Source organism: Saimiri boliviensis, chromosome 11 (assembly GCF_048565385.1).
Source record: "Saimiri boliviensis isolate mSaiBol1 chromosome 11, mSaiBol1.pri, whole genome shotgun sequence".
NCBI classification, from domain to species: Eukaryota; Metazoa; Chordata; class Mammalia; order Primates; family Cebidae; genus Saimiri; species Saimiri boliviensis.
The window spans coordinates 6,642,507-6,669,266 of NC_133459.1; the positions used below are offsets into that span (position 1 = coordinate 6,642,507).

The 26,760-nt window shown below is 41.4% G+C and overlaps 2 protein-coding genes across 33 annotated transcripts in view; both read left to right on the forward strand.

Annotated features, from left to right (window-relative positions):
- CAMTA1 (calmodulin binding transcription activator 1) overlaps positions 1-10,568 on the forward strand; it is a 964,942-nt gene extending 954,374 nt beyond the window's left edge. For all 32 annotated transcript variants that reach the window (XM_039474351.2, XM_039474345.2, XM_039474346.2 and 29 more), the window contains one exon: positions 7,331-10,568. In XM_039474351.2, coding sequence (XP_039330285.1) covers positions 7,331-7,363 — 33 coding nt within the window. In that variant the 3' untranslated portion in view covers positions 7,364-10,568. The remainder of the gene's footprint in view (positions 1-7,330) is intronic.
- A 1,529-nt stretch (positions 10,569-12,097) lies between these two features.
- VAMP3 (vesicle associated membrane protein 3) lies at positions 12,098-23,545 on the forward strand. The gene is made up of 5 exons (XM_039474340.2): positions 12,098-12,184; positions 14,759-14,828; positions 18,472-18,630; positions 19,444-19,495; positions 21,564-23,545. Coding segments are annotated over exons 1-5 (303 nt in total). The 5' UTR covers positions 12,098-12,182; the 3' UTR covers positions 21,584-23,545.
- Positions 23,546-26,760: the final 3,215 nt, after the last annotated feature.

Sequence of the window (26,760 nt, forward strand, 5' to 3'; positions counted from 1 at the left end):
TACATTGAAAGTAATATTTTCCCAGCTACCGGAGGCTGAGGTAAGGGGATTAGTTGAGCCAAGGAGATACAGGCTACAATGTGTCATGATCGTGCCACAGCACTCCAACCTGAGCAACAGAGTGAGACCCTGTCAAAAAGAAAAGGAGAAAAGAAAAGAGAAAGAAAAGGAAAGGAGGAAGAAAGGAAAGGAAAGGAAGAAGGAAGAAAATTTGAAAACTTACAGAATTAAGTTGTAGGGACAGTATTCGTAGAACACTAATAAGGAAGGAAGGGAGTGTGGAAGGAAGGAAGGAAGGAAGGAAGGAAGGAAATTTGAAAACTTAAAGAATTACATTTTAGGGTATTTATAAAACACTAGTATTGACCCAAACTCCTACGTCAGTGGAGCAGAGGGAAATCTAAAATTGCAGAATTAAGACACAACAGATGAATTCTGGCAGCAGAGCAATCGGAAAATACCATTTGTGTCTTGAAATGTTTAGTCTTTGCTTTGAGGAAGGCTGAGAGAAAGCACCAAATACTTTTCACTGAGTACAGCTCATTTTTATCCCCTTTCCTTCAGGTTTACCTCTTAATTGATCCAGTAACTTAAAGTGAAATTAACAAACTCTTGATACTGTCATCAGGGTTTGGGTTTTTTGGTTTTTGGGTGTTTTTTTATTTTTTATTTTTTTGTCTTGGACACCATAGCTGTATTTAGGAGAGAACTTTTGTTTGACACAGAGGTTATTTAAATGAACGAAAGTGATTTATCAGCAAATGACTGAAGGATTTTTACAGTTTTAAGAAACTTTTAAAGTACGTATGCTGAAAATACACTTTCACTTGGATTTTGAGTATATCTAACAGGGTATTATTCAGCTGCATAGAGAAAAACCAGGATACCTTGCATGTTAGCAAATAATTAAGTTATATAACAGATTTATCCTCAAGATACTGAGACTTACTTGACCTAAAAACTAAAATGCCTCTTTCTAGGCAGAAAATGACTTTCCACTTCTCTAAGACATTTATTTTTCCTGGGTAGTAGAAAGTGTTCTCAAAGATGAGAGAGACCACTCTCTGAACACCAATCTCTAGACAAAGTCCTTCCTTTTCCTATGTGAGACAATATTTATGTGAAAAGACTTCATAAACTGTAGCAATCACTACAGGTGTTATTAAAAGCAGTGGGAATTCTAGTATTCAAATAACCTGTTTCTTATAAACTGCTGGCCTAGTCACCTGTGTTTAGTAAAGGCAGATGCAGTTATTTTACTGGAATAAAAACCTTAATTGGAGGAAGAAGAAATAACACTTTTTGGTCACATGTTTTTAAACAACATATTTTCTCTTTATTTGAGAACCGGATTTCGAAACACTTTTGCCAGAAGCTGGTAAGTAGTGGTCTCAGCAGAGCAGCTCTGCCGTGCACTTCTCAGAACAGCCCCAGGTCATAGCTGCACCGGGTCATTACCAAGTTCTGAAAGTTATGCTTACACGTTTGGCTGTGTTATGTACACTTTTATCCAAGGGACAGTTCTCTAACAATGCCCGGAAGTGTGCTGAGAAAAGTAAACAGTGCTCTAGGGTCAACAAACATGTGCTTCCGTAGCTCAGTTTGGCTTGAGGCGTAGTTTCCAAGTGGCCCGATGTGTTCATGAGAAGACGTGAACGTGGGATGTGTCATCGTGGATGTGTTTTAAATCTCCATAGTAATTTTGTCTTACTTGCCTCTTTTAGGAAATGAATATTTTTGGAACACAGTGGTGTGTGTTAAATTGCAGACAACATGCTCTGTGTCATTCTTACTGGGCCTCTCTGTCTTTTTTGTTTTGCAATCCAAATGAGATTTCTGGAAAATGGCAAGATCTCTCTTTTCCTAAATTCCCCACAAGCTCTTGCAGCTCTCAGAGCAACAGGTAACTAATCAGAAAGCCGCATCCGCTGCCCTGTCTATTTTTGACGTCCAGCATTGCGAGAATATTCCCGCTGAACTCCACTGATTCATGAGACATTTCTCTGGCTGAGCATCACTGAGTGGATGTAATGAAGCAGCTTTGCCTTACGCTTAACCCATGGAGCCATTGTTTGCTACAAGTTTCTGAACCAGGCCTACTTCATTGACTCATAAATGATCATTGGACGTCTGATGGAAGTAAACCCTGTGGGCTTTTGCTGGCTTTCAGTGCTGTTGCTTACATCACTTCAGTACATTACGATGCAACTTTTTGGGGAGGGGGGAATTGAAACTACAGCAGTATCCCAGAGTGGTGATTATTCTCAGCCTAGAATGCTTGGGAGATCCTGGGATTTTCTTTAATGTTAATAGTTGAATGGTCACAGGTCAATCTTGCTATTCTAATTACTGCAAGTCTGAGCCAATAAGAGTTCTACTTTGCAAGTTACTGAAAGAGTTCAGAATGTGGCCATGCAACTCTCTAGCCTGGCCCTGTGGAAGCTATAGCTTCTGTACTGCATTGCCTCTATGAGCTCAGGGAAGACTGCCTTGCCTGTCTTCTGTGTAAGGGAATTTAGAAGTAAGTGAAGTGCAATTATAATGGTTTTTTTTTCTTTTTTTTTTTTTTTAGCTAACCTGGACACTTTTAGGTTCAGTTCTTTCTTAGTCCTGAATGAGTCTAACAGTTGTAATTGCTTAAGAGAATAAAGTACTCAGTAACCCTTAGCTAAGTTTGTGTAACATAACAAAAGTTTATCACGCACCTGTGTTCTAAGTTCTATAGATACGGTGACCACAGGTCCTGGATTTTCAAGTCCAATTTCGGTTTCAAAACTTCTTGTCTCTATTTACCAAGTTTGTGTACTGTAAAATTTGCTTACAACATAGGTAATGTTAATTAAACCAGTTCAGTCCATTGATGTTGGTTTTGTCTATAAAATTGAATTTTTCCCTTTCACTGAAATTTTCAGTTGTTGTTACATAATGTGAACACAGCATTTGTAAGACAAATTAGTAACAGATGGATAGAAAACCATCTAATTCACTTTTTTTTTTTTTTTTTTTTTTTAAGACTAACAAGCAGCTCATGCCTGTAATCCCAGCACTTTTTGGGACTGAGGCAGGAGGATTGCTTGAGGCCAGGAGATCAAGACGTGCTTGGACAATATATTGAGAATCCCCTGTTTGTAGACAAAAAATTTAAAAATTAGTCAGGTGTAGTGGTGTGTGCCTGTCTGTAGTCCTGGCCACTCAAGAGGCTAAGGCTAAGGATCACTTGAGCCCAGCAATTCCAGGCCACAGTGAGCTGTGACTGTGCCACTGTACTCCAACCTGGGCAACCCTATCTCTAAATAAATAAATAAAATAAAAGCTAACAAGCAGAATAATTATTATTACAAAAGCAGCGCATACTAATTGTAGTGAATTCTGGAAATACAAATAAGCAACGAGAATCACCCAGAGATAATAATGGTTAAACTTCTATTTTGTACCCTTCTTATTGGTAAAGATTTATTTTGAATTAACATCTGCCTAAATAATCATTCATGTCCTTAACTAATAACAAGGTGATTTCAAATTTAGCTATTTGAAACACTCTGATTGGAAACATCTATTTTTGAAAATTTGTTTTAAAATTCTAGAATATGTTATTTTAAATCACGTTGGCTACATAGTTTTCTGTTTCTTTGGAGGCAATATAACATTCAAACATTATTTTATCCAGTTGATGTTTGATTTAAAACAAAACAAAGATTGAGCACCACCGTCTCATCCTAATAATCTACCCTCAAGTAGCATAAAACTTCATTTATGATTCCACTAGGGCAGATAGTAAGCCTCTCAATTTCATGTTAACTTTCAGAGGTAAGTTAACATTACTATGGTCTGTAAATTGCAAATTGGAAAATGAGACTAAAAATCTTCCTTGATTCTTAGACACATTCTTTTCATACATTTTAGGATTCTAAATAATTGTGTTGTAAAATCAATAAGTACATTTTGTGTGTGGGGGGGTCTTTCCCCACAAAGAATATTTTTATTAATAAAATCAACATAGTGTCTTATAAAATATGACACCTTAGAACTGAGAAAATATAATTGTTAATTTCACTTCATATCATGAAAATTTTCCAAATGCATGTTTCTTATAAAGTCTTTTGGAAAAAATAATAAAATATGATTTTTTTTTAAATTTCCGTGTTATCCTGGGAGAGGCAGTGGAATGTTGAAACTATAGGTTTGGAAGTCAGATAAACCTGGGTTCAATTTGCTGTTCTGCCATTTATTAACTGTATGAATTGGGGCAGATTGCTTAATTCCTATAAATCTCAGGTTCTGCATCTACAAATTGGAGCTAATGGCAGTTCTGTGAGGACCACATAAAGTAACATATATTAAGTAAGCTGTATAGCTATTAGAATTTAATATGTGTTGTTTCATTTTTCCTTTTCTTTTTTTTCTAATTCCTCCTTGAACGACTTTCTGTTAAAAAAAAAAAAAAAAAAAAAAGTCTGTGCCATTTAAGTCATTTTGATGTCACTTATAATGCTATTATTCTATGATAACTTTATCAGGAAGCTAAGAACTAAATTCTCTCCTTTAACTCAGGAATTGTGAAAGCCTAGAAAATATATCTGAAAATTGCAGTGTTCTCATTTTTCCCACGTAGATATTGTGTGTGGACATGCACCTCTCCTTAACTTAGTGGCCTGTGACACTGTCACTAATTTGATAGCAGACTATTTACATGGCAACCTTAAAACCTTATGAAAATTTAACTTTTTAATTCGTTCTGAAAGACACTAAAAAAAAACCTGCAAAAACAAATGTGACCATTTTAACTAAAAGAAAAATGTTTTAAGGTATACCTACCCTGACCAGCTGATTATAGTTTCTTGGTATGAAACCACATAAAACATTTCTGGTTTATAATTTGCTCTTCTTTTTATTTCATCTCAATGATGAACTTAATATTTCTGAAGCATTCCTGTTCATCCTAGGAAAATGGTGAATGTTTAACATCTTTGTGTTTATGCTATCAGATTTTGAGTTCAGAATTCCTCAAATTCTAGACATCTCATCAGTGATGGAGTCACTGTTGCATATTTGTGAATGAGTTCTGTGCTAGTGCAGAAATAAAATGTAGCATTTGAAGTAGCATGCACAGGTTGCAGTAATTCAGCAGTTAGGTCTGCACAAGTACAGATATTGCATGTCCAGAAGCAAAGTTGGCATCAGTGCATGCCTTGCATTTCCAGCCAAAGGGATGTTAGTATAGATATTGCATGTTTAAAAATTGAACAGACTATAGCATGTTTCAATTTTTAAAAAGTCATTTATTTATCAAGTATGCATGTCCAAAATTTAGGGACCTATAGTGATGTATAATTCTATACTGTAATATGACCCAAATTAATCCATGGTATATTTAATTATAAAAATTAAAAGTAAATGATATTTGGATCTACTTATGAACATAGCAATGCATTCTAACTGTACCTGTTAACAAAAAAAAAAAAGATTCAATAGTTTTAGAGATAGACTGTCACTGTCATTCACAAAAATCACTCTAGGACCAAGCTAGGGCTTGCTGTCTGTAGTAAATAAATCAGACAAATAAGCCAGTTTTCAAATATTATAATTCTTTTTATTATCACTGATGATAACATCATAAAGCTTTTGTTCTAAAAGAGAGCATCTTCTCTATGAAGAGATTATATCAACTTTGCAGAATGCTCAGAAATGATTCTGCTTGGAGTGGTAAATACAAATGTTTTCTCAAATTGCTATTAGAGCACATGTGCCATTCCAGACTCTCAACCTATTCAATACAGCAATAACTGATTACTGGGTTTTTCACAATATTTTCTTCCTGCCTTATCAAATGTTATCAAGTTTTCAAGTTTTGTCATCAAGTTTTACTTGAGGCTGGGCCTGGTGGCTCACGCCTGTAATTCAAACACTTTGGGAGGCTGAGGCGGGTGGATCACTTGAGCTCAGGAGTTCAAGACCAGCCTAGCCAACATGGCAAAACCTCATCTCTACTAAAAATACAAAAATTAGCTGAGTGTGTGGCACGTGCCTGTAATTCCCAGCTACTGGGTAGGCTGAGGCAAGAGAATCACTTGAACCCAAGAGGCAGAGGTTCCAGTGAACTGAGATCATGTCACTGCACTCTAACCTGGGCAAGAGTGAGACTCCATCTCAAAATAAATAAATAAATAAATAAAGTTTTACTTTACTAGTATAACTTAAGGTAACAGGAGAGACTCCTTAGAGAATCAGAAAAATATATTTGAGATTATGGACCTCTGAATAGCACCATGACAAATCCAACTTTTCCTGGTCATGCTGTTGCGGTAGAGTATGGGTGTCCTAAGAAACTGTTTCCCCTATTTGGCTAAAATCAGCCTCTCACACCTATTTTTGGGAAACAAATGTTATTATATGGTATATAGTACCACAAACTGTGACTTACACAGCATGCATTGCCTTACATTTGATTATTCTGCTATTAAGGCAGGTTCGTAATTGTCAGTATAGAGAAATATTCTTAGAGCAGACAGCCGCTTCCCCAGCATCCCAGCTACATCAGGTGGCCGTGTCCAAAACAACTGGAGCTGATTTTTATATTAAAAATTACAGATTGGCAGTGATAATTAATAAGTAATTTGCTGATGTGAACTTTCCATGACTCAGTCTATAACAGTTTAAGTTAAACTTGTTTACTACAATATGTTTGATAATAGGACAAAGTACCTTATCAGTATCACACCTACAGCCGTCCATCTGGGAGCACTGGGAGAAGGAACCTGAATGTCTTTTTCAGTTATTATGTGGAATGGGAGGAAAGTAAGGAATTATGTCCACAATACCTGGGTGAAGAGTAGAGTTGGAAAGATGTATGTTCAGGTTCGAGAAAGCTAACAACCTTGAGTCTATGAATAAAGTGATAGTAGCTTAATCCTTAGGTCTATTAAAAGCTAAATGAATGCATGCGCAGTTTCCCTAATTTACATTATATGGAGTGATAAGGACAGTAATCGTGGTCCACCAGACTAAAAAGTTATTTGAGTAAATTTTTCTGAAGATAAACGTGTGATTGTCACACTTGATTTAATTAGACTTTGATTTCGCTCTGTTCTCAGAGCACTTGATTTAGAGCAAAACTTTAGAATGATTTTTTTTTTTCATCTTAAGAAAGGTCACATCTTTTCTTTGAATATCTTCCCCAACAATGTCACAGGAGTTTCTTTTACCATCAGTCCTCAAAAGGGTTTTAGTCTTGGCTTTTCAGTTCAGAGGGAATGGTAATACCCCTTGCCTTTCTTTGGTCACAGTTCACTATAGAGTTATCGCCTGCTGTCTTGTTTTGTTTCTCTTCCAGAGTGAAAGAATTGAAAAAGGCCAAGGAACTTGAAGACATACAGCAGCATCCCTTAGCAATGTGACATTGCTTTTCAGACTGTTTTCATTTCTGTTTTTAGCAGAGACATGCAACAACAACACACACGCGCACACACACACACGTACACACACACACAATCCCTCTGCAGTTTTGGTGAGATCAGCTGCAGGATTTTAACAGGAATGTTTTGGTCATTGCATTTGCACTTTCATGGACAACTTTTAATTTGATCAGCAAGACATCTTGGAACTCAATCCTCTGTTGGATCGTGGGAAATCAAGACACCAGGAGGAATTGAAAGAGGCTTCCTCTTCTCAGGAAGAAGCCATTTCCTTCTCATATAGGGCTGTATTCAAACATCGTGTGGAACTGTACAAATATTTATACCAAAAATATAGATAAGAAAAGGTGGGGCTATACTAGCAACAAAAAAGAATGCTGTTCCTGCACCTGCCGGTCATTTCCAAGAAGCTGAATCTTTGGGATTGATTCTCAGTGGAGGGCTTAGATCATACAAAAATCTTTATTGGGTCCGTGTGTTTTCATTTTCTTCACTGTTGATTTTTGTTTGTGTGTTTGTTTGTTTGTTTTAATCTCTACAGCACACTTAATGCAACTTTTGAAATCTGCGGGTTTTTAATGTCTTGTGGAAATTGGCAGAGGGGCAGGTGTGTGGTAAACGGGTAATGCATGGGAAATAATGAGAAGCAGCTCACAGAGTTTCAACTTCCTTTCTTGTCCCCACCACCTTCCAAGAACCTGCGAGGGTAGTAATCATCTTGTCCCCTTTTTCATCTTCAGCACTTTAATTTTTTTGCCTTACTTTCATGTGCAATGAGAATTACTTAAGAAGTGGTAAAGCATGTAGCCTTTTTTAGTAACCTTGGAAACTGTAGTAATTCTAAGGAATCATGAACCTTGCCTGGACATTTGCCACCTAAAAGATCAGTGTGGTGCTGCGTTCTGGCCAGTAAATTCCATGTTTTTGGCTATATCTCATCCAAACTGAGTGGTTTCTGTGTATATATAGAAGGTAGAAATGAAAAGTGAGAAAATATTTGAAAGGGATTATATTAATTGCTAAATATTTTATTCACAAAGGTCAATAACATGGCAAGATAAAATTATTTGTATAGTTTTGTCTGAATGAGCGAGAAAAATGTGGATGTACTGTTTGTATATATTGTATATATTAAAACAAAGAGATATGTGCATGAAATCAAGAAAAAAGAAATGAACAAAAGCAAAGCATTAGTGGCTATGGTCTGTAAAATGAAACAAAAAAAACTTTATTTCACTATAAGAGTACTTTATTTTAAATGTTCTTTAGAAGAACATTTTGCTAAAGCATGACTAAACTGCAAAAAAAAAAAAAAAGAGCTACTGTATTTAGACTTAGGAAAAGAGGCAGAGTAACATTACTTAAAAAAAAGGATATGTTTACATTTAATTTTAGCTACCAGGAGTTTAGTTTATTTTATTTAAAATTTTTTTGCCAATGGTGCCAAGTAATGTGAATGCTAATACTGCTTAAGAAAATTAAGTTACTTTTGCAAAACGGATAATCGTAAGATGAATCAGTATGTAGCTTAACACCACCCACTCACTCCAACAAAGAACACTTAGAATGATCAAAAACCTGACAAAAGAAATAGTATGAAAAGTAGAAAAATGTCACGTTTCCATATCTCCTGCTGGAAATCAGAAAATGTATTAAAATTGCACACAAAAATAACTAAAAATGAAAAAGATGCAGACTGGTCTTTAGAGATGGCATGGTATATTACTATTTCCACATAATAAGGAGCCAAAGAAATCTGATGCTTTTAACAACGAAACTAATGTTAAATTGAGAGAATAAAGTTCGCATTTACTGATGCCAGTTTAAAATTCCCAGGTTACGTTTGAGGATCAGTTGGTGTAAAGCTGAGATGTTTTTTCTTGGTTCTGGCTGCCAACTGTGAGTTAAAACTCAAGGCTTGTTGTGAAGCCTAAAAATATTCACAAATAAGCTTTTAAACTGGTGTCTTTGGAAGGAAGTTCGAATCAGATTGTGGTAAAAACTGGGGTCAGTGCTCTTGGTGCCTTTTCTATAATTGTACTTGTTTTTTAATTACTTCCTTTCACTGCCAACCTCGAATTACTGTACAGTATATGTCTTTCTGCTTGTGATCAGCTTTGACAACAGTGACAGCCCCACAACTAGTAGCCACCTGTACATTTGTAAACTGACCTGACTCAATTTTGTTTTTAAATGTGTGGGTTCTGTTGCAGCTATTGCAGTCCCCCAGATTCCTATTATTTTACACAATTTGACCTATAGGTGGACACTGAGTAATTTACGAACACAAATGCATTCATAAATGGGAACAGAACGTGAAAGCCAGCTCTTTCAGAATACCCCCATATGAATACTGAATTGAGATATCTTTATTCCATTTATTATGGTACAAATAACTGATCTTTTGACCAGAGTAATGACCTCAGTGGATTTGCTTTAACCCTCACATATATATTTTTTTTAATGTTTCACGTTACATTATTAGCTGAATATGTTAGAAAATTACAGATGATAGAGACTTCCATAGAATTAAGAGGGTTCTCATGGAGGGGATAGGAAGTAGGTTTAAAGCCTGCCGATGTAACCTACCAGTACAACTGTGAATCCTAGGTGAGGCAAAAATGCACTTCCACTGAAATGAAGCATTTCTGACCGCTTTTTCTTGGTTATGAATCTTAATTTTGAATATAAGATGATAGGTAAGCGCAGCTTTCTTGGATAATCTGAATTCCCAAGTGCCAGGAGTAGGATTTCATTATAAAATTAATAGCTAATCTTATTCTATCTCCTGAAGATTTAATTGCTATTCTTGTTACCCATTCGAAATCAGCTGTACTGTGTGAACGAAATAAAAGACAATAACACGAACCCCTCTCTGGCTGCACGGTCGCTTATGGCAGTTCCACACAGTAGTTGGCGCCCAATGGGGGGTCCCTGAGACTTGCATGTAAAACTAGTCTAGATGTCTTCTTTTTTGTAAGTTTTATTTTTGTAATTGTGCATGTAAAGCATCATTGAATCAATGGATCTGTTGAAGAACTCAGCTGCTGGAAACCATGCAAAATGTTTTGAATTGCCCTTAAAATATGGAAAATGTTTTCTGAATGCTTTATATTCTTTCTGCTGTAAATTAAAAATGAAGAAAATTTCCCCATACTACGTGTGTGTTTTGCTTTAATGTGACTGGGTAGTGAAATCCAAGCTGATAGGCACATGTTTCAGAACATACTTAACAATTTCAAATATTTCCTTCTGATCCAGATGTAATGTTTTGACTCTGAATGTTACATTGTTTCAGATAGTCCCACGAAAGAAAAAATGTCTTGGAGCCACCATTCCGAGAGCTTTCGCCTCTTTCCAGCACCTCTCAACATACCAATCATTTGTGTGAGGCAGTGCAGGTATTTGAAAGATAAAGACATTAATTAATTCACCTTTTCAGTTACAGTCCTCTGAAGTCTTCTAAAAGGCATTTTGCAGCAGATTCCGAACGTTCTCCTTTCTGAGTATTCTGTCATCACTGTTCCATTCCCTTCATTATCTCCCTAGTGGTCCCTCTGCCAATCTAATCCACCTGGCTGCTACTGCCAGAGAAATTCTGCATCGCGGATCGAGCGCCCAAGTCTGCGAGTCAGTGGTTTCCAGGGCCCACTACATTTAAATATTTTTCTTGTTTCTCCTCTTTATTCAGTCTTCTTTTCACCTTGTACCCAACCTGCACCTTCTAGGTGGTCTGTGCACAGTGCGTCCATTTTCACTGCTGTCTTTGTTCATGGTGTTTGTCCATCCCTTACCTGGAAAGTTCGCTTTTCCACTACTCAAATCCCACCGTCTTTGTGACACTCTCGTTTATTCGAATATATATTAACGTTTCCCTTTTCAAAGTATTCTATGTAGAGTTGGAAAAGGCAGCATAGTACTGTACTTTTTACTTCTCATCTAAGAGACCCCCCGAATGACCTATTAGTGGCTGTTTTTTATGTAGGAAAGTGTTGGTAGGAGTATTTCAGTAACAAATACATTACAAAGTAACTCACTGCGCTCAGATTTGTGCTTCCCTCCCTTCAGTCAAAACCTGAGGACCTATTCCGTGCTAGGGCCTGAAAATACAGAAATGAAGAAACTACAGCCCTGACGCCAAGGCTCTCGTAAGCAGGTTATAGTATGATCTGCAGTGACAAATATTGGTGTTACCGAAGAAAACATGAAGAACGGTAACATCACCTAACCCCAAGCCTGTGACAAATACCCGAAATGGACTTCTTATTTCATTTTAACTACTTTCTTAGAGAAACACGGTGCCCCAGGATCACTAAATTAATCTGGAACGTTCAGCAGCAGCCAATCATCTGCGTCTCATACTGTTAGAGCGAAGTGCTCCCTGGGCCCAGAATAACACGAGATGCCCCCACCCTCACCCACACAGTCCCTCGCCTGTGCCTGACGTACCACTTTTGCAGATCACGTCCCCAAGTGCCTGCGCGGGCTCGGTGCGGAGAGGGAGCTATATTGACCTGCACTCTGCGTCTCGGAGCCCGAACCGCCCTGGACCCCCTGTGGCCCTCAAGTTCCCAGGTAGCTTCGTCCGGGGGACGCGCCCGCCCACTTCCGGCGCGCCCCTCGCGGCCCAGCGAGCCCCGCCCACTCCCGCCGGCCCCGCCCAGTGACGTCTTTGCCTCGCGCCGCGCCGCGCCGCCCCGCCCATCTCCCTGGCCGCCTCGGGTCCCGGCTGCGCTTCTCTCCAGACCCTCGCTCGCCGCCGCCGCCAAAATGTAAGTGACTTTATGCTACGCGGGCGGCTTCGGGCTCCTCAAGCGGCAGCTCGAGGCTGGGACTGCCGTACTGCCCAGTTACCGCCGGCCGCCGCTCGGACGTACGCCGGGGCTGCGCAGGGATACCAAGGCCTCGGGGTGGGCGGTGGCCCTGGGGGCGCGGGCTGCGGACTGGCTGGGTGCGTCCCGCGGCCAGCGGGCGGACGCGGAAGGGGCGAGGGCGGGGCGGCGAGGCGCTTCCCGGAGGAAGTTAGCTGCCCGCCGCACCCCGCTCCTCGCCCCTTCCCCTTCTAGCCCCCGAGGTCCGTGAGAGGAACCGGGACAACTGGTCTGGTTCGGGAGCGCCCGCGCTCAGCCCGGTGCTGCGCTCGGCCCCAGAAGTTGCGAGGGAAAGGACCTCGGGCCTGTCCTGAGCTCCTGTGGCCCGAGGTGCTCCTTGCCTAGCTAGGGGCATCTACACTGGGAAGATGACTTTACCCTGGGCCTTCGCTCTCAAGCGAAAGCGCTCTTGTGGCCCTTGCAAACCGGTGCTTCCAACGGTAACGGTTAGAGAATGCTAATTGGTTTTTTTTTTTTTTTTTTCCCCAGACGGGGTTTCTCTCTTGTTACCCAGGCTGGAGTGCAATGGCGCGATCTCAGCTCACCGCAACCTCCGCCTCCTGGGTTCAAGCAATTCTCCTGCCTCAGCCTCCTGAGTAGCTGGGATTACAGGCACGCGCCACCATGCCCAGCTCATTTTTGTATTTTTAGTAGAGACGGGGTTTCACCATGTTGACCAGGATGGTCTCCATCTCGTGACCTCGTGATCCGCCCATATCGGCCTCCCAAAGTGCTGGGATTACAGGCGTGAGCCACCGCGCCCGGCTGAGAATGCTAATTGTTAAGAATCCCAAGGACCTTCTCTTCCACCTCCATTTTGCTCATTGCTCACTGTCGGAGGAAGCCCCGGGTTTCTTCCAGGAGCTGGCGACACACTTCGAATGTTACTGCTAAGGCTGTTGTTTCAATAGATCACAGTGGTTAAGATCTAGAGCCAGGTCGGGCGTGGTGGCTCATGCTTTTAACCCCAGCTCTTTGGGAGGCTGAGGCAGGTGGATCACAAGGTCAGGAGTTGGAGACCAGCTTGGCAAACGTGGTAAAACCCCGTCTCTACTAAAAGTACAAAAAATTAACCGGGTGTGGTGGCCTGTGCCTGTAATCCCAGCTACTTGGGAGACTGAGGCAGGAGAATCGCTTGAACTCAAGAGTCTGAAGTTGCAGTGAGCGGAGATCGCACCATAGCACTCCAGCCTGGGCGACAGAGCAAGACAACGTCTCAAAAAAAAAAAAAAAAAAAAATCTAGATACAAGGTACACAGGACCTGATCTAAAAACAGGCTGTACTACAGCCAGCTGTGTTGACTTTCTAAACCTCACTTTACTCGTCTGTAAAATGGGAGTAATATTCCCCTCAGAGTTTTGAGAGTTAAAGAAGAAAATGCATGGGAAGAGTCTAGCCAATAATGACTTGAGAGTCAGAGTGGTTAAGAAAGATCTGCCTGGGGAGAAATAAAGCCTTTCATAAAGATTTTAAAAGGTGAGTACCTTCCTGGGCCGGGTGCAGTGGCTCATGCCTGTAATCCCAGTACTTTGGGAGGCTGAGGCGGTTGGATCACCTGAGGTCAGGAGTTCGAGACCAGCCTAACCAACATGGCGAAACCCCATCTCTACTAAAAATACAAAATTAGCCAGGTATGGTGGCACATACCTGTAATCTCCTTGGGAGACTGAGGCAGGAGAATCGCTTGAATCCAGGAGGCGGAAGTTGCTGTGAGCCAAGATTGCCCAGTTGCACTCCAGCCTGGGCAACAAGAGCAAAACTTCGTCTCAAAAAAAAATAAAAATAAATTTAAAAAAAAAGAGTACCTTCTTAAAAGAGGAAGCATTGCTTCAACTCACCTTTCCAAAAAAGAAAAAAAAAAAAGGACAGTAGAGTTTACCTATCTTGGGATCAGATACTAAAGGGATACAAAGTAGATCCTATTAAACCTTCATGTTTGTCCCTTTAGTAGGTGGGACAGTCTTGGAAATTATAGCGAAATTAGAAAAAATGCCATTAAAATTGTTCATTGCTTCAGGAAGAATTTTTTTTTCTGCTTTAGTTCTGATGTAAGAGATTAACAGTGTGAGAGTCCCAGAGTAACACCTGTCTTTTTTTTTTTTTTTTAAAGACAGAATTTTGCTATTGTTGCCCAGGCTGGAGTGCAATGGTGCCATCTGGGCTCACTGCAACCTCTGACTCCCAGGTTCAGGCAATTCTCCTGCCTCAGCCTCCTGACTAGCTGGGATTATAGGCATGTGCCACCACTCCAGGCTAATTTTGTTTTGTTTTGTTTTGTTTTTTAGTAGAGACAGGGTTTCTCCATGTTGGTCAGGCTGGTCTCAAACTCCCGACCTCAAGTGATCCACCCGCTTTGGCCTCCCAAAGTGCTGGGATTACAGGAGTGAGCCACTGTGCCTAGCCGACATCTTTATACTTAAGAAAATGTATTTAGAATGGGAATTTACTCATGCTCCTGCCTTTTCGTGTTCCAGGTCTACAGGTCCAGCTGCTGCCACTGGCAGTAATCGAAGACTTCAGCAGACACAAAATCAAGTAGATGAGGTATTGCTCTGAAATGTTGGAAACATGAATTTTAAACAAATATGAGAGCACACTGGAAATCTGTTTAGAAAAAATATGAAGTGTAGATGTAAAGCAAATTCTGACTGTATCATAATTGTAACAGAATTTTGCTCCCTGCTGTGCTGGAAGATCTGATCTAAGCAAAATTCAGACTCTAGGCTTCATGCTTGATTTCCTGTGATAGAATCACAAATCTGTATTGTCTCAGGAAAAATAAAAAATCATATACCTAAAACATGAACACCACTCCTTGAGTACACTCCCCAAGAACCCCTTGATAAAATAGGATAATAAAATGTTAAGGATAAGGGCCCTAGATTGCTCAAGCCAGGACCAGTTCTTCTGTTGAGATTTTTTTATGGAAATGCTTTGTCCTGTAGTCTGACTTAATAGTTACCCCGCCTGAGCAAGCCTCTCTGTAAAATTCCTCTCTGACAGTTGTCCATTGACACACAGAAGGTAGAGGCTGTCAAACTCCATTAGCCCAGCACATCTCTCTTTGTAGAATTCTTGAGCTGGAGGACCTTCATCTTTTGTTCTGCGCTGTATGTGGAGAACCACAGCAGAAGATTGAGAAATTCAGGCTAGTATTTCCACATTCCTAAAAGCTGTCACTATCCGACAAATATATTTCAGTCTTTCTACATTTAGCTGTCCTGAAAAAAAGTTAAAGTTATGTTAGATACTGTTGTTAAATAATAATGTTTTGATCTGATGCTTTTATCAACTTCTAAACATTTTAGATTTCCATAGTAAGAAACCCATTGTAATTCTGTCCTGCCTGAAGCTTTTGTTTACTTACAATATCAAATTGGATTTTTTTTTTAACCAAAGGAATTTTAAGGAGATTTTTTTTTTTTTTATTATTGAAGCAAAATTCCCATAACGTACAACTAAACATTTTAAAGTATGTACTTGAGTGTCATTCAGGATATTCATAATGTTTTGCAATCATTGCCTCTTTCTATTTTCAAAACTTTTCCATCACCCCAGAACACCTCATATCCATTTAGTAATCATTCACTATTCCCTCTTCCTCCCATTCCTGGTAACCTCTAATCAGCTTTCTATTTCCGTGGATTTGCCTGTTCTGGGCATGTCATAAAAAAGGAATCATACAATGTGTGGCCTTTTGCAGTTACCTTCTTTCACTTAGCACACTAATACTCTTCTCGTTCATTCGAGTTGTAACATATTGTACTGTGTTCCTTTTTATGGTTGAGTAATAGTCTTGTTGTGTGTGTATAAACAATTTATTGATCCACTTATTTGTTAATGAGTTTCAGTTGTTTCCACCTTTCAGCTATTATGAATAATGCTGTTATGAATATTCACAGACGAGATTTTGTTGAGACATAAGCTTTCATTTCTCTTTAATGTATACCTAAGAGTAGCATTGCTAGGCCCTAGTAACTCTGTTTAGTTTTATGAGGAACTGCCGAACTGTTTTCGGCTGCATCACTTTATTTTCCCACCAGCGATGTCCAAGAGTTCCTGTTTCTCAACATCGTTGCCAACACTTGTTTTCCATTGATTTGATTATAGCCATCCTACTGAGCTCTTTGGTCTTCATTTGCGTTTCTCTAATGATTAGTGATGTTCAGCATCTTTTCATGTGCTTATTGGCCATTTGTGTGTCTTTTAAGTAATATCTGTTTAAGCTTTGCCCATTTTTTAATTGGGTTGTTTGTCATTCTGTTTTTGAGTTGTGAGAGTTTTTTTTATACATTCCGGATATTAAATTTTTCTTTATCAGACGTGATTTGCAAATAGTTTCTCCCGTTCTGTGGGTTGTCTTTTACATTCTTCATAATGTTCTTTTTTTTCAGTTTTTATTTTTTTGAGATGGAGCCTTGCTTGTTGTCCAGGCTGGAGTGCAGTGGTGCGATCTCAGCTCACTGCAGCCTCCGACCCCCAGGTTCAAGGGGTTCTCCTGCCTCAGCCTCCAGAGTAACTGGGATTACAGGCGCCTGCCACCTTGCCCGGCTAACTTTTTGTATTTTTAATAAGAGACAGTGTTTCACCATGTTTGCCAGGCTGGTCTCGAACTCCTGACCTCAGGTGATGTGCCTGCTTGGGCCTCCCAAAGTGCTGGGAGTACAGACGTGAGCCTCCACTCACAGCCTGATAATGTTCTTTGATGCACAAAAGTTTTCAATTTTTATGAAGTCCAGTGTATCTGTTTTTCCTTTTGTTGTTCTTGATTTTGTTATCAAATCTAAGAATCCATAGTCAAATCCAAAGTAATGAAGATTTACCCTTACGTTTCATTTTAAGAGTTTTATGGGGTTAGCCCTTAAACTTAGACTGTTGATCCATTTTTGTACATAGGGTGAGGTAGGGATTCAACTTCACTCTGTTACATGTTGGCTCTTCAGGTGGCCCAGCACTGTTTATTGAAAAGACAGTTCTTTCCCCTGTTGGACGGCCTTGGCACTCTTGTGCTATAGATCCTTGGGTTGATTTCTGGACTCTTGGTTCTATTCCATCAGTCTGTATGTCCTTATGTCAGTATCACACTGTTTTGATTACTGTAGCTTTGTAAGTTTTGAAACTGGGACGTGACTTTGGGGAGTACCGCTCCCTTAGCAATATTTTTAAGTCTTCTAGTGTGTCAACATAGGATGTCTTCCCATTTAATGATGTCTCTTAGCAATTTCTCTTAGCAGTGCTTTCTAGTTTTCATTGTCAAGTCATTCACCTTTTGGTTAAATTTATTCCTAGGTATTTATTCTGTTAGATGCTATTGTAAACACAGTTGTTTCCTCAATTTCCTTTTCAGATTATTTGTTGCTGGTGTATAGAAACACAACTGATTTCTGTGTGTTTCTGTTGTACCCTGCAGCTGTACTGGATTTGTTAGCACTAGCAGTTTGTTGTGGCTTCTTTGGTATTTTTTATGTAGAGAGAATCATCTGCAAGTACAGATAGGTTTATTCTTCTTTTCCAATTTGGATACTTTTTCTTTCTCTTAACTAATTGCTTTGTTCAGAACTTATAGCACAGTGTTGAGTAGCAGTATGAAAGTGAACGTCCTTGTCTCATACCTGATCTTAACAGGGAAGTCTTTCATCACTGAGCATACTAGTTGTGGATTTTTCCATAAATGCCCTTTATCATATTAAGGAAATTCCTTTCTATCCTTAATATGCTGATTGTTTTTATCATGAAAGAGTAGGCCCATTATTTTCAAAGTGAAAGTTTGGCTCAAAGTAATAAAGTGCTGACCTGGAAGAAACAATGTGCCTGTACACTGTCTTTGAAATCTCTGTTCCTCCATTTTTTTTGAGACAGAATCTCATTCTGTTGCCCAGGCTGAAGTTCAGTGACGCGATCTCACCTCACTGCAACCTCTGCCTCTTGGGCTCAAGTGATTCTCCTGCCTCAGCCTCCTAAGTAACTGGGATTACAGGCGCCCACAACCATGCCTGGCTAATGTTTTTGTATTTTTAGTACTGAGACAGGGTTTTACCATGTTAGCCAGGCTGGTCTCGAACTCCTTTGCACAGGTGATCCACCTGCCTTGGCCTCCCGGAGTGCTGGGATTACAGGTGTGAGCCACCGCACCTGGCCCCTGTCCTCCATTCTTTGTGCCTTACTTGCTGTGATCACACTCATCTAGGTGGTGGACATAATGCGAGTTAACGTGGACAAGGTTCTGGAAAGAGACCAGAAGCTCTCCGAGTTAGACGACCGTGCAGACGCACTGCAGGCAGGTGCTTCTCAATTTGAAACAAGCGCAGCCAAGTTGAAGAGAAAATACTGGTGGAAGAATTGCAAGGTAATTTTATTTTCAGTCACCTTTACATTAAGTTCCCTCTCCATTCTCAGAGAATCAACAGGCTGCAGATAATGGACTCTCATGACTCTGGGAGATGGGTTTCACTTCCTATACATGGAACTATGGGTCCACTGGGAATCCAAAACACTGACTGCATACCCTTTCCTAGCCCCACACTAGGGATCCTCTACATGCGGTGGCTGATCTTCAGAAGATGCATGTAGAACAGGAATATCCAAAATCACTCACGGTCATCAGCCCTTCCCAATCTTCCACCCTAGCGGGGCCCCAAACACAAATAGGAGAGGGCTAGAATTGGTCAGTTTTTGTGTAGTTCTGTGAATGGTTCCAAGGTCAAGGGAAAGAAATGCTTGAAAGCCATAGCGTGCTCAACAGAAGCGTAGAAAGCAGCCCTCCCAGGAGTGTGAGCCAAAGCAGATTTTATACAGTTAGTGAGTCAGTGTGCCGTGACCAGATTCAGATGTGTGCTGTACTCTGCCTTGTTTACAAGTGACACTTTGAGACACAGGTCAAGCTGAGTAGCCAGCCCTTCCATATGTGGAGAACTCATATACACAAACAAATGCCTAGCTAGAGGCCACAGATCATTTGAACATCTTTTTAAAAAGTAGATAAGTTACCTTCAGGCCCAAATCGAGAACATTTAATTTAGGCTTTAAAAATTATGAATTATTCCAGACTCTATGCAGCTGAATTTCCCTTTCAGTGACTAGACAAATAGTATGTGATACTCTTCAACAAGCACGTTATGTCTGTGTTTGAAATGTGATGTGGACATATGTTTTGTTACAGATGTGGGCAATAGGGATTACTGTTCTGGTTATCTTCATCATCATCATCATCGGTGAGTTACCCTTTTCTAAACTCATTGGAAAAGTCTTCTCCATGTATTCACAGACTGTTGATTTTGTGTACAAGAACTCATACTAAAACTCCCTCTGAAACGTTAGTTTTGGCTAGGTGTGGGGAGTCAGGCCTGTCATCTCAAAGCTTTGGGAGGCCAAGACAGGAGGATCACTCGAGGCCAGGAGTTTGAGTCTAGCCTAGGCAACACAGCAGCTCTACAAACAATTGTTAATAATTAACCAGGTATGGTAGTGCACACCTGTAAGTCCCAGCTACTCAGGAGGCTGAGGCAGGAGGATTGCTTGAGCCCAGAAATTCGAAGCTGCAGTGAGCCATGATCATGCCACTGCACTCTAGCCTAACAGAGTGAGTTTCTCAAAACAAAACAAAAAAAGGTTCATTTATTCCAAGGTTTCCAGTTTTCTTTAACAAATGTTTTAAGTACTTGAGTTTTATATAAGTCTGAGATTTCTAATATAAACATTAATCCTTTGATGTTAGAGAAAATTTATTCATTTCCAACTTCTTTTTTCTCTGAATATGTTTTTAGCATCTATTTCCTTTTATGTAATGTAGTGATTAAAAGCATGGACTACCTGTGATCCATCCTGGGTCCACCACCATCCAGCTGTATGGCCGTGGACAAGCAATTTAACATCTCCGGGTTTCAGTTTCTCCATTTGTAAAATGGGGATAATAGTAACCTGCCTTGTTTGTTTATTAGAGGACAGATTTGGTAAATACATAAAAAGTGTTTAGGTTGGTGCCTGGCATATAATAATAAAAATAATAGCTATATAAATAAAATATGTATGTATACACATAGAAAGACACACATACAACTATTATATTGAAATAACTTATTGCCGTTGGTAGCCCAATATATGAGAACTGTTTAGAGAAACATGACTTCTTTCATTGATAGGTAGATATTTGTAGGTCATGGAGTGTCCCTTATGTTGCGCTGAGGTGCAGTACCCAAGAAGTAAAGTTACAGGACGCTGAAGAACTGGTGAAGAGCATCTGAACTTGGGGGGCCACGCCACCTGTGAGCGGAGATGAACGAGAGCCCCAAATGCCCAGAAGCATCTGTATTTATTAGGTACAAGCAGGGGGCAGAGTTGTGAGTGAGGTCATCATCTATAGGCTTAGTAATAGGGCATACATAATCATGTGAGTCACAAGTGGACCCCACTATGTCACTTGGGCAGAGTGGTGGGCCATGCGCAGTAGGGGTCCATGCCGTATGCAGTAGTAGAGGGTCATATACAGAAAAGGGGTCCACCCCCATTAGGTCACCGAGGCAAGGAGATGGGCTGTGTACAACAGGTGTCATGCACAACACTTCTTATCTGGGGGCTGGAGACTTTAAAGGATTTCTAATGGAAGGATACTATACGCCAGTGCAGTGGGAGCTGACAGACTCGTGCTCTTAAGATTTATGGGAGGATGATTTGAGCTAGCACAGAAGCAAGAAAAGACTGACAGGGTGTACAGCTGCTGTGACTGGTCACACCAGAGGGATTCTTCTCCCTCGGTTATTTCCAGGATCTCAGACCTGAGGCCTATTTTCCACAGGAACTGGATGCAAAGTACTACAACTCCTTGCTCCAAGCCTGCTGTACAGTGTATGCTCTTTCAGGCAGGGACACCACCGCCTGGGTCTTTGGTTCTTGTCCTGGTCTGGCTGTTTTCCCATGTACTGCTTCTGTTCTGTGACTGCTCTAGGCATTCCTCCTACTACAAACTACTATATGGTTATATAGAAGGATTTTATAAATCAGCATTAAATGTGTCCATACAGCTCCAACTACAATATCTATATTATATAGAAAGATTATATAGAACTAAGTATGCTAGATAAAAGTATTAAGTATGATTATATAAGCTTCTAGTCTCCTTCCTCTGGCCCTCAATAGAATGGAGAGAAGCCAGTAGCAGGAAATCAGCGCAGTCTAATTTCTGATCACATTTCGACTGCAGCATTGGATGCTCACGTGGGATTCGCACTGAGAGACTAACCTGCTGTTTCCCCTGCTTTTTTTTGCATCTCTCCTGCCTCTTAGTGTGGGTTGTCTCTTCATGAAGAACCAGTGGAACTCAAACCTGCTGTTCAAGAAACCTCTTCAAGACTTTTGACTTAGAACCTGCTATATTATCAAGCTTACCTACTACTATCTCTAAAGTGATTATTTTGTGTTAATGTAAAGTTGAATTTCTAGGAAACGTGCCTTTGTTTTTTAATAATATGCACTCCAAATTAGAAGTAAGGCCGGCCCCATCCACATTTTGCACAGTGTCTTTACCGACTTACATATGGGCTGATGAAGAGGCCTTCCGAAGTTCCGGAGTGCTATCATCTAGATGTCATGTTGTCACTAATTAATTGCCATTGCTCCCAGTTACTTACCCTTGTCATTCAGCATTATTTTTAGAACCACATTTTAAACCTTTGGGTAATCGATATCCAACTTGTGCCTTCCAGAAAAAAACACTACTGCCTAACACAAATCTGTGATAAAAACAGTCTATGCCTTATTTTGATAAGTTTCTGATTCCCTGTAAGAGAATCCTCTGCTTTTACTGACTCTCACTGTATTTAAGATAAGATGCTGGTGAAGAGCTTTTGCTCTTGCATTCGATTTGAAGATATTTACGTTCTTGTTATGTATCACTTGCTAAAAATACTGTTTTAATCAGAAATAACCTCTTTAAAAATTTTTATAGAACTATGGCTATGACCAAAGTTTCTATTTTACCAAAAAGTTAAATACCGATAAAATGGCCTTGTCTGTTCCTGACAGTTTAATTCAGAAATGTGCCAAATGGAACTCAAGGTGCCCCTTCAGAATTAAAATCGTAACCTTGTGTGTGAACCTTCCACATCTTGACAGGCTTTTCTTCCTTTTGAAATGCTGTAGACAGTGCGGCTTCCCTTCTGATTCAGTATTTTGCAGGGGGGTTAGAGAAGGTTTGAGGTAGACTCTGACCATCTCATTCCTATAGACCAGGGGTCCCCAAACTTTTTACACAGGGGGCCAGTTCACTGTCCCTCAGACCGTTGGAGGGCCGCCACATACTGTGCTCCTCTCACTGACCACCAATGAAAGAGGTGCCCCTTCCTGAAGTGCAGCGGGGGGGCCGGATAAATGGCCTCAGGGGGCCGCAGTTTGGGGACGTCTGCTATAGACAAAAGAGTTTCACCCAGCAGCTGGCAGATTATCAGCTGTGGACTCCAACATGTTTCTGATAATTAGGCGACCAACAATTCTGTAGCCTTCAAGTAAGACCACCTGTGAACTTGATCATTACCTGGCCCAGACAGGATGATAAACTGTAGCTTTTTGGAGTTTCCTATTTTTATTCACATTCTGCTTCCTAAATCAGTCTTCTAAATGATGCCTGCAATTAGGCATTGGTCAGGGGTGGATGGCTCTTTTCACAGAGAGGAGACAACCAGAGACCTTGCTTTGGTATCAACAACTGCAGAGGATGCTGCTGTGGAAGGAACTGTTGTCATTGTCATCGGAGAGACTTTTCTTATATGCATGGGACTTTCAACATCTGGATACACAGCTTAAAGATGGAATTCAGTTACAAAAGAAAACAGGCAAGGAGGCACTGAGGGAGAAGGACACAGACTTGATCACTCTGTAGCTCGTTACTGGAATATTCTGAAATCATTGTTCACATGCTGTTATGAGTTACAAAGCAGCAATAGCCGAGGTGCACCAGGACACAGGTTTCATTTCTTCACTGTCTGTTCCCTTAACATCACTGAGTGATTTGTTGAAGACAGCCCTGCAGTATGGCCAGCTGTGAGGACAAAGCAGCTGTTTGTGTTAGGACATAGCCCCCCGCCCCCCCAAGCACAGGGTATCTGGCCCAGTTTGACTCTGAAACCTTGGTGCTCACTCCTTGGCTACAGTGCTCAGTCCCACGTAACCCACTGGCTCCTGCATTAACCTGGAAATACCTCGCTTGTATCTGTGCACTTAGCTGGGAACTTACCCACTGTAATGACCTGAATAAAGTGTTTATAAACATGGTTGTGGTACCTGTGTTCCTGATAGAGGAATGGCTGCACCTGGTTCAGATTCTAAAAATGGCATTCCTTGCTGCTCCCCATACCTGTCCCTTACAAACCCTGAAACTCTCTCCTCCCTTCCCACCAGCCCTTCTGTAGGTACTCTACCCTCTAGTACCCAGCATTTCCCCATGCCTGAGTGGACAGAAGCAAACCACTCCCCTCGTGAAAAGTGCTTTCTAGTATAGGAGATGCAGGGGAAACTGGCTTTTTTTTTTTTTTTTTTTTTTTTTGAGACGGAGTTTCGCTCTTGTTACCCAGGCTGGAGTGCAATGGCGCGATCTCGGCTCACCGCAACCTCCGCCTCCTGGGCTCAGGCAATTCTCCTGCCTCAGCCTCCTAAGTAGCTGGGATTACAGGCACGCGCCACCACGCCCAGCTAGTTTTTTGTATTTTTAGTAGAGACGGGGTTTCACCATGTTGACCAGGATGGTCTCGATCTCTCGACCTCGTGATCCACCCGTCTCGGCCTCCCAAAGTGCTGGGATTACAGGCTTCCGCCACCGCGCCCGGCGAAACTGGCTTTTATACAAATACCAAAATACAGGAGTTGGCTTTGGAGAGCTGGCCCTGGGTGTGGTAGACTGGATGGCTGCTGCCACGGCCATGGGAGAGAAGTCCGCACGGGCGAGGGACATCCCCGGACACATGTTTTCATTCTCTAGATTCTTCTTTCCCCATGAATATATTTCCATTCTTATTCTACAACCCCCAGGAAACAATAGCGTATGGGTGGAAGCAGACTTGTGCTTATGTTTGCAATAGAAAAGTCCAAGTCCCTTTCCCTAATTACAAGTCCCACTATGATCTGGCCCTTTAGCTTTCTGACCTCATCCCATAGGACTCTCCTGCTCGCTCTCCTCCAAGTAAGGTTCTCTTCTTTGGGTGGGAGACCCTGCAAGTGTTGAGGCAAGGGTTTGAAGCCTCAGCCTGTTCCCATATAAATAATGAAATAGAAAAGAATTAGAAATAAAATCACACCGTCATTCATAAGCAATCATAGATATAGATACCCAGATATATATACCAAGTATGACCTTTTAATTTTGCTAATGTTTCTCGGGTTGGGTTGCAAAGTGTGAACCTAAGGTGACATTGTGAAAGAAGTCACCCTAAAGCAAGATACTCTGTCACGTCCATCTAAGGGCTGCCGGAGGGCGCCTTGGCTATGCCGCAGCGCCAGCGCTGGGAAAGCGCCCGCTGATTGGCAAGCTACAGGCTACAGAAGGAGATGTCTGAGATGTCTCCTTCCTTGGAGGAGTTAGGAAAAAACTTCGCTCCCACAGGCGCCCGTGGCAGGCCTGACAGCTGTCAGGGAGACATGCCAACATCCAGGGGCTTAATTATTTTCTCTGTGTGATGCTGTGCTTCGGCAGTCATGTTCCATGTCTACTTTCAGGTTCCGCTTCTCCACCTGGTTCCTTTTTTAGGAGATAGAATCAATAAAAGTAACATAAATCTTAATGTCTGTGTTCCTTCTTGACAAGTATGGAAAAAGTGCTGACGCATTTTTCCCTTGCCCTTGCTTCTTCCCTTGCCGGGGCTACTTGAAAGTCTTGGGCTCCTGTTTCTAAGGTGCGTGATTTATTTGACCCTATCACTGACCACCAATGACTTGCCCTACCTACCCTGCCCCCTGCTTTATACTCAATAAAAGTCAGCGGGTCCAGGCACTCGAGGCCACTGCTGGACTCTGGGCTTTGGTTAGCAGTGGACCCCTGAGCCCAAACTCTCTTTCTCTTGATCTCGGTGTCTTGTGTCTATTTCCAGTAGCGAGGGGCTCTACTGTAGGGCTGGACGCTACACTCTGCCAAAGTATAGCTGTTGACAGTGGAGAGGTGTGTGCATGGGACTAATGTCAGGGTGTGGCTTGCAGGCCAGAGTTAAGCTATGAATGAAAACAGGCAAGGAAGCACTGAAGGAGAAACAGACCTGAATAAAGTTTGTTTCAGTTTCTCAACCGGAAACTTACTTCTTTCCAAAGGTCCTTTGCAGGTACTTTCCACTCTGCAGGGCCCACTTCCCCACCCATCGTGGCAGGTGCTGCTCATCTCAGGTTTAACTCCGCCTTCCCAGAGGCCTGCCCGGCTGATCTAAGGAGGCTCTGGCCTCCTTCCTTCTCCACCTCTGTCCCAGTTGCTCTTCATCTCAGTAGCTTGTTTTCTACACATCGCTTTAGGCTTTATGAACTTATTTATGGGGTTGCTTGTATGTGTTTCTCAATAAAATGTTGACTCCCTGGGTGGCACGGACCTTGGTCCACTCTTCTAGCCCCTGGAATTCCAAGTGTCACACCCAGATCTGCACGCAATAAATACTTGCTGAAGGAATGCAGTTTGACAAAACTCAGCCTCCGAGGACGGCAAGCCAACCTAGACTATCGCTTGTAAGAATAAGGTGGTTTATTCAGTACCTAACATAAACACTCACCCACTTCACTTTTACCCTCTTCCTTTACATACAATTTCATTCATCCAACAAATGCTGAGTATTTTTTCTGTACCAGGCAGCAGAGAGGGGGGCAGCACTAAGCACTATACCTTTCATTTCTAAGGTATTGAGAGAGACAATCCAAACTGAGCTTTCTGACTTTTTTTTTTTAAGGGCACTACACCTTCCTCCTCTGAAACAGTGGCTTTTACATTTGTCTTCCTACAGTTGCCAAATGAATCTGTAATTTTAGGAAGTCCAGGGAAGTGTTTTAAGTTTCACCATCAAAAATCTGTTTCTGGGCGGGTGCGTGGCTCACACCACTAATCTCAACACTTCGGGAGACCGAGGCCAGCAGATCACTGGAGTTCTGGAGTTTGAGACCAGCCTGGCCAACATAAACCATCTTTACCAAAAACATAACAATTAGCCAGATATGGTGGCTGCGCCTGCAGTTCAGCTACTCGGGAGGCTGAAGCAGGAGAATGCCTGGAGCCCAGAAGACAGGTTGCAGTGAGCGCATATGGCGCCACTGCACTCCACCCTGAGCGACAGAGCAAGACCCTGTCTCAAAAAAAAAAAAAGTTTCTAAATATTGGGTGGGCTTTTTGCCAGGGCTGCTATACGGCCCGGTTCCTCCAAGTCCACCCCACTCACCTAAAGAGTTAGCAGAGAATGAGGGCGGTTGGGGTGGGTTCGGTAGGTCAGAGGCGGTGAAAACCGTGGAAAGCCAAGAAGACACCCAA

Excerpts from the sequence above, each read along its gene's own strand:
- VAMP3 (XM_039474340.2), top strand. Across the intron at positions 18,631-19,443 it reads ACTGGTGGAAGAATTGCAAG|ATGTGGGCAATAGGGATTAC; the intron begins GTAATTTTATTT and ends GTTTTGTTACAG. Across the intron at positions 19,496-21,563 it reads CTTCATCATCATCATCATCG|TGTGGGTTGTCTCTTCATGA; the intron begins GTGAGTTACCCT and ends CCTGCCTCTTAG.